Raw genomic sequence first — 8,953 nt, 5'->3', positions numbered from 1 at the left:
CAAGAAAAAAAGAGTGGCATAAAAGTTTTAGTATATAATTGGTTTTATTGTTCTACATATTTTTATTTTTATTCTTTAAAAAAAAAAAAAAAGGAAAGTTTTGAGGAATTTCCCTGAAAACAAAAGCAAAATAATCCTAATATAGTTATTAAAAATAGTTTCTAGTATTGCTTTCAGCTATATTATTCTGAGGGAAAAGCTGGTGAATAAATAACACTTTCAGCTTGTAAGGAACATAACTGTTATCTTCCAGAAGTTCTCAATATCACAAAAATTATGCTTACAAGTTCATTCTCTGTGATAAAGAAAAAGATAGGAGCTATGTGATATGTATGTATAGGTCCTCTATCAAAACACTTTCTAGATAAACAACATTAAATGTTAAAATGTCTTTGTAAAGATTGGATAACAAGCTCTTAGATGATTAAGGCTCATTTTCAGTATGTTCCCAGTTATCATCAATATATATGCCTTTAGTTTGCAATAGTATCTTCTTCCACACTACCAATCACAATTTCAAAATATATTTCTGCTCATGTTGTCTTTTTTGAAAGACTTATCAAAAGAGCCATGAATCCAATGTAAGATTAAAGATAAGAAAGCTGTGCTTACACATTTTAAATAAGTAAATGATTAGGTTAATAAGTTACTGATGATTGAAATATCATCAATGGAATAACTAAAATATTTTATGGAATAAGAATATTAAATTTTGGCTGAAGGTTACATGCTTATTATTCCTTTAATTGTTTAATATGATACATTTTATTTCTGTTCAGATAAGTCATCCTTGTTTATCTACACTTGTAATATGTTTTACTCTATAATGTTTATATTGTATGATATTGTAATGTTTTGTCCACACTATAGATGGTGGTTTGCTGAAATGGAAAAGGAAAATCTGAATGCCACAGTAACTTACTTTATTCTATGTGGTTTTTCATATAACATTCCAGTCCAGATCTTTCTTTTTCTTGTGTTTTCACTCATTTATGCAATAACATTAATGGGGAATATTGTCATCATAATGGTAATAAAGAACTGTAGTCATCTTCAAAATCCCATGTACTTTTTCCTGAGTCACCTTTCTTTTCTGGATATTTGCTATTCCTCAGTTACAGTCCCTAAAGTTCTCCTCAATTTTTTCAATGGTCAAATCATTTCCTATAATAAATGCATTACTCAGATGTTTTTTATCCTTCTAACAGGTAGCGCAGAAGTATTTATTCTTACAGCAATGGCTTATGACCGATACATTGCCATACATAATCCACTTCATTATATAGAAACAATGAATGTATTATTTTGTAAACAGTTAATGGGAAGTGCTTGGACAACTGGATTATTATATGCTATTGTAAATACTGCACCTGTACTGAAGCTAGAATTCTGTGGTCCAAATATTATCAGACATTTCTCTTGTGAATTTCCATCTCTTCTTGCCTTGTCTTGCACTGAAACCACAGCAAGTAAAATAATGTTCTCTGTTACTGGTGGCATAGCTGGGATGTTCACATTTTCACTTACTCTAGTGTCCTATATCAATATTTTCATCACAATCCTGAAGATGAATTCAGCAGAAGCTAGGAAGAAAACCTTTTCCACCTGCAGTTCTCATCTCATTGTGGTGGCTTTATTCTATGTGACTGGCTACTTTCGGTATCTGAGACCCAACTCAATCTCTTCAGTTGTTATGGATGAACTCTCCTCTGTACAATATAGCATTTCTACACCCATGTTAAACCCAATCATCTACAGTCTGAAGACTAAAGAAATAAGGGAAGCCATTAAACAGCTTCTGAATATTAAGCAAGTGAACCAATGAATATCAATCTATTACAAGCGTTTCTTTTCTTTATCTGAAATTGTTCACATAATTCTGAATAAATTCATTTCTGTTTAGGTTACAAAAACTGTTTTCATTTAAAAGTTTCTCTTTTCTTTTTCTTTTTCTTTTCTTTTCTTTTCCTTTCCGTTTCTTTTTCTTCCCTTCCTCTGTTATTTTTAGGCCCATAAACAGGCCTATCAATAAAGAATTAACTGAAAAATGTGTGTGTTTGTGTGTATATATAAATGATAGATAGATTTTGTGTGTGTGTGTAATTTAGAGAAAAATGAGATTATGAAATTACAAAAACAGGCATAAAAACAAAACCTCATAATTTATTAATTCTGCCACATTTTCTGCTATATACATCTGACTGATGATTCCTCTTTAGTTGGGAAGGAACTCATTGAGGTTATATAGATTGTTTTCCAAATCCATCTCCACTGGTAAATTTCTTTAGTCAGATCCTTCATTATATGACCATTAAGTACAGTTTTGTTAGTTGCTGATTAGTAAAATAAGTAAATAAATATGTTCCCATGTCTCTCAGTGGGCTGATTTCTTAGGATCTTGGTTTACTTTATATCACCCTAACTATACCAAGAGTCAAGAGTGGAGGATCAGTTTTTATCTCCAAAGTATAATCCTACATTCATAGCAGGACAATACCTATGCAAATCATCCATACGTATTGGTAATAATATTATGAAAATCTATATCTAGTCATGTTCCTCATGAAAACAATAGAGCCTTTCAATCCTCCCTACTACTTTCATATAGCTATATCCCACAAATGTCCTATATCTCTTGGGGGTTGCTCCTCATTCATATTTGACTTGGTATATAACCATCTCTTGATACTGAACACATTGTATTCACTTTGGAATGAATATTTTATTTATTTATTTATTTTTATTTATTTTGATTAGTCAATCGCTTACAAGATAATAGGTATAAGTATAGTTATGATATATATTTGTTCAGTAGTGTAATAAGAGAGAAATTGTTTTACTTAAAACAGTAATAGATGTTCATGTTTCTGATAAAAATTGCTAGCTTTGCTAGGAAAATATAAAATACTGTATATTTTCCAAGGATTAATTCTGCAGGCAGCTATTAGATGGAACTTCAGCTATGAATTTCTTGTATGGCAGCAAAAATAGCCCCTTTGGTGAAATTATGTGTTTGAAGGAACAATCAAATAAAACATTACAGCTATGAAATAGCTTTCCCCTTGCTGCTGTCTTGTGATGGGGAATGTTCCAATTATATCATATATATTTTTGCTTTTCTCTTTGACTTTATCTCCTTCTTACTCACCTTTGTTTCCTACATTTATATTATTGTCAACATCTTGAATATTTACCCAGCAGAAGACAGAAATAAAGCATTTTCTACCTTCAATTCTCATCTTATTTATTCTACATACATCGTTCCTACCAAATTCATCATCCTCATTCATTTGTATCAACATTTTCAATCCAATTGAATCCCAGGGGTGGGATTCAATTTTTTTAACAATCGGTTCTGTGGACGTGGCTTAGATGGTGGGCATGGCTTGGTGGTCATGTTATTGGCTGGGTGTGACCAACTCAATATCACTCACATCGAGGCATGCATCTCCTCGCCTGGCCTTTCACGACTGTGGGGATGCTGCAACAGTTGTAAATGTGAAAAATGATCATAAGTCACTTTTTTCAGTGCCATTGTAACTTTGAATGGTCACTCCACACAAGCAAAGTACCAGCAAAGGAGGGGAAAAAAACTCTAGAGAAGTTCCTGAGACAGGAAGTCTAGTCCTGCCAAGAATGTAATAAGGGTTAACGGAGAGGCAGTTTCTGTAAGCAACACCAGAATGTTTCCTTCCTGCCTGCCTTACAGGATTAGGCCAGTAATTTCTTCTAACAACTGGTTCTCCGAACTGCTTAGAATGTTAACAACCGGTTCTAGCCAATAGGTGCGAACCGGTAGAATCCCATCCCTGAACATAGCATTTCTATACCTATGTTCAACTCAGTTATCTACAGCCTGAAAAATAAAGAGATGAAGGAAGCCATTCACAAACTAATGTATTTATTTTACCAAAAATGAGCCATTGTTAGAGAAAAAAATGTATTATTATTATTACTCTTAGTTATAGCATTTCATATACTCTGTATTAGACAAAACCATAACAATATTCTTCTGAATTATTATATTTTATTAAATAAGAGAAGTACTCATTTATTTTCTCATATTAAATTCTCTATGATGACTTTCTCAATTTCTCAATATTAAAAAAAGTCTAATACACTGCAGAAAATACACTTTAAATAAATAATATATAATAATTTCAACATATGTTATAACAGTTGAACAAATTATATCAAATATTTATTCATGTTTTAAAAACTATGAACTGTTAATTTCAATTTTTTTTCACATTTGCAAGCCTTACTGATATTGATGAATTGTCGATGGAAAATCAAACCATGATTACAGAATTTATACTCTTGGGACTTTCAAGTAATCCTGAAATGCATATGATTCTTTTCTTTATATTTTTAATTATATACACAACAACAGTATTAGGAAACATTTTGATAATATTGATAATTAGGACTGAACATGGCTTTTATACTCCTATGTTCTTCTTTCTAGTCATCTAGCCTTCGTTGACATTTGCTACTCAACAGTCACTGTCCCAAAGATGATGGCAAAATGTATAGGAAACCAAAAAGATGCATTGGTAGGATGCATTGTGCAAATCTTTTCCATTATTGATTTTGCTTGTGTAGATTTTTCTCTGCTTTCAGTAATGGCATATGATCACTATTTTGCAATATGCAACCTGTTACATTATTATACTACGTTATTACATTACATTATTCAACAATTATGAGAAAACAAACATGCAGACAGTTGGTGGGAGGATTCTGGATAATGAGATTCTTAACTGCTTTGATCAATACTTTACCTTTGAAACATTTGAGAGGTTTTTTTTTTTTTTTGATTCCTTCAGTCAATCACTACACCTGTGAACTTCCTGTGATCTTGAGCTTGTCATGTAGCCAGACTTTTAATAATTATATGTTGTTGATTGACACAAGCACTATTTTTGTTTTTCACCCTTGTTTCTTATTGTTCTGTCTTTCGTTTATATTATTTCTTCTGTTTGCAAATTCACTCAGCAAAATGCAGGAACAAAGCCTTCTCCACAAGCAGTTCACATCTCATTACAGTTTGCATGTTTGCATGTTTATTTCCAGTTGTTTTCCAAAATCTGAATCCAAATTTTAAATCTCCTACAGATCTGGAAAAAGTTATCTTTGTCCAAGATTTATTGATATTGGAACTTTAAAATTTGAATGAGTGAAAAAAAGCCAGAAAAAAAGAAAAAGAATTGACTTTGAATACAGTGAGAAGGGAATTGTTTATATATATATTTCTTTCAACCCAGACAAGTTATCAAATGTGAAAGATGAGTAGGAAATGAAAGTCAAGTTTGTAATGGAAATGTGTTAACCTGGAATCATGCTGTTCACTGAAAAAATATTTTTTTTCTTCTGTAATATGTGAAAATTGAATAAAACTTTTTTTAAAAAAAGATGAGGTTTTATCAATCCATTCTTAAGTTAGCAGAAATTTAAAAGGACATGAGAGTTGTTCCTCATTGCTGATTTTTATTTGTCCCTACTGCCTGCGTTCAAAGACATTGTCAGTCACTTGCAAATTAATAAGTGACATCTTTGAGATGATCTTTGAGATTGGACTACCATTTGTCAGAAATAGTGTAGGGTCTCCTGTTTGGGCAGTGGGTTGGACTAGATGACCTACAAGATCCTTTCAAATCTGCTAATCTGATTCTTCAATAATGTAGAAATGGTGGGGTTGAGGGGAAGGGATAATAGAAATACTATTATAGTTCCCAGTATCCTAGGCATTTCCCTTATGTAGTGGATTTTATTTATTATTCCACCAATCTTGATGGACTCTGGATAGATAGCAACAAAATAAAATATTCAATTTTTTAAAAAATGCTAATGGCAACTAAAGCTAAATAAGTAAAATGCTAAAAGTACAGAGAGAACCAAAGCCTGTAAATGCAAAATGACTTTAGTCTATTTATGAAAAAAAAAAAAAGCAGGGTGGGGATTATTTGTGCCTCAAATGCACAAATGAATTGTATATTCTATCAGTCATCATTAAGATTTTTAAAAACAAGCATGTATATTAAAAATTATTATGTACTTGACAAACAGAATGTTTAGTAATATAAAATAATGAATATTTTTGCAAGATTTTAAAAAGATAATTTAAACTAAACATGCTGGATTGCAATACATTTTCTATTGTTTTTTAACTGAGACAATTAAGGGTTCTCTCCTTAAATATCCACGTATAATGTTAAGTCAGCTATATACCTTAAGGAGTTTTCTGGAAAAACAGTATGCATATTCACACATGCACCTCCCCCCACATTGCACACAGGCACAGACTTAATGGAAAAAAGAAGTATGCGTGGGAAAAGTTGCTGTTTAAATGTTTTCCATACAGAGTTCATAATGAGATTTTATGGGGAAAGATGCAATACAGGATATTATACAGTAAAACCTCATTTAATTCATAATCATTTTAGAAACAAAATGATTTACATAAACATTTATTTTATTTATTTATTTATTATTTGTTTTGATTTGTCAATCACTTACAAGATAATAGGTATAAGTATATACATAGTTATGAATACATGAAATGGGTACATATGAGAAAAATAAAAGAAACAATAGGACAGGGACGGTAGGCACATTGGTGCGCTTATGCACGCCCCCTACAGACCTCTTAGGAAAGAGGTGAGGTAAATAGTAGACAGTCTAAGTTTAAAGTTTTGGGGGTTTGGGGAAGAAACCACAGAGTCAGGTAGAGTATTCCAGACATTGACCATTCTGTTGCTGAAGTCATATTTCCTGCAATCAAGTTTGGTGCAATTAACCTTAAGTTTGTATCTATTGTGTGCTCTTGTATTGTTATGGTTGAAGTTGAAGTATTCATTGACAGGTTAGTCATTGCAATGTATGATTTTATATACTATACTTAGATCAGACCGAAGACGGCATAATTCAAGGTTTTCTAGGTCTAGAATTTCAAGTCTGGTGGCATAAGGGTTAGGGTTAGGGTTACAATGAGTAGAGGAGTAGAGTAGGGTAGAGGAGTAGAAGAGTAGAGGAGTAATGCTGACTAATATTACATTAGACATCTTTTCTCATATTCTATCTTTATCAGTCTGTCAATATAAGAAAAAAATGCCCAGTGAATTTATCTTGCCTCATTTAAAAAAAAGCAAAATTCTATATAGATTAAAAGGGAATGTACTTATAGGTAGTCAAAATATCTGTTTTTCATTTTTGCAGTCTTTTCTTTAGAAAAGGAACCTGTATTAAGTAATTGAGAGGAGAAGTTTTTAATACTATTATGCTATAGCAGACTATAATATGTAATAGGGATATTACAGTATATTACAATATAAAGGTGGATGAAGTTCTTATTAAGTCTTTATTCATCTTTATACTATTAATGTGAAATCTAATCTGCACATATGGAGAAAAGCCCTCTGCCCTTTTGCAGTTTACAGTGGACTAAAAATAAAAAAATGGTACAATATATATATACTGTGAAAAATAATGCATGAGAAGTAACATGATTAATATGTAGAATGGTATATAGGTAGCACCCGAGAGAACAATTTCCCAAGTGTATTCCAACAATGACTTCATCTAGAATCCTGAAGGAACAATTTCAGTTTGGGCTGAATGGTATCAGAGGTATTCCTACACTTCAATTTTTTTGTTTAATTAAATGATAAACATTACTTCGATTATTTAGGTTCTCTGTTACTCTTGTTAGGATAACACAGCATTCTTTACATACCTACATATGTACATACATACATACATACATACATACATACATACATACATACATTCTCTAAAAGAGCTTTCTGCCTGATTACTGCAACTTTTAGACAGTTTCAAGTTCTAAAGACAAATAAACTTTAATAAATACAAGCAGTTTTCTACCTGTGATCATAATTGAGGAATATACTTGCCTCTGAGTTCTGCTTTCAATGGGTTCATTACTTGGAACACTGACATACAGTTATAGATCATGCCAGTTTTAAGTGTGTCATCACATAACCATGCTCAATTCAACAACCTTTTTTAACAGAAGTCATTAGATGAACATGCAGTTGCAAAGTGAATACCACATTTCTCAAGTATGCACTGCAGTTATTAAATGAAATCAGTGCCGCAATGGGAACCTTTTGCTGAAACTGGAAGTAAGCACCAGTTTCTGGGACATAAAATTGTAACTAAGGGATGCTATAAACAGCTATAATTGTGGGCCAGTTTCCGAATGCCAAAATGAGATCATGTGACCAATGGGGCAGACAGGATGTTCTGACCCAGCTTTCACAACCCTCACTCAACAGCCTACTGGTGAGGAAAATACCCTTTTTATTTAGAAAAGCAAGAATTCACGGCATTCACTGACAAAGCCCAAGGGCACACATCATAGGTGATTCACAAGCCATAACCAACTCTGAGTTCCCTGCAGGAAGCCTCAATTAGAACTTCAATCCCAATACAAAGAGTCCTGGTCAACCTGGTTAGTGGCAAGGAAATCCTGGCAAAGAATCCACCAGAGGGAACTCTTCTGGAGCATGAACGGATGCCTCCAACAACCATGCCTCCCACATCCCTCCTCCTTATAGCTCAGCCAGGGAGGGGCTTGTTAATGTCTCCTTCTTTTCCTCAATAGCTCTCAGGCCCTCAGTCCTGTGTTGCTGTCCTCTCCTCACTTCTCTGTGCACACATGCATCTGGGACAGGGCCCAGCTGTTCCTTCTCCTCACTCAGCTCAGGCCCTAAAAACAGCTGTCTCTCCACGTGCCGATAGACCCTGCTCTGCATCTGGCTTTGAGAACTCCTGCTCTCAGAGCCTTATGCTGGCTCCGATGGAACCCAGGCACCCCCTCCATCTCCTCTGACTCATCTGACTCAACTGCCATCTCCACTGGCAGTCGATGAACCACGACACTGGGTCACAATTACCTTTGGGAGAATGTCTTATTCAAATGGTCACTAAA

At 33.4% G+C, this 8,953-nt stretch overlaps 1 protein-coding gene across 1 annotated transcript; it reads left to right on the top strand.

Annotated features, from left to right (window-relative positions):
- Positions 1 to 886: 886 nt before the first annotated feature.
- On the top strand, positions 887 to 1,825 carry LOC113424031 (olfactory receptor 5BS1-like). The gene has a single exon (XM_026685639.1). The coding sequence runs from the start codon at positions 887 to 889 to the stop codon at positions 1,823 to 1,825; it is 939 nt and encodes a 312-aa protein (XP_026541424.1).
- Positions 1,826 to 8,953: the final 7,128 nt, after the last annotated feature.

Source organism: Notechis scutatus, chromosome Z (genome assembly GCF_049901735.1).
Source record: "Notechis scutatus isolate UNSWTSFEM ecotype Mainland chromosome Z, rNotScu1.2, whole genome shotgun sequence".
NCBI classification, from domain to species: Eukaryota; Metazoa; Chordata; class Lepidosauria; order Squamata; family Elapidae; genus Notechis; species Notechis scutatus.
Note: the sequence above shows the minus strand (reverse complement) of the source record. Positions and strands in the feature narration are given on the sequence as shown.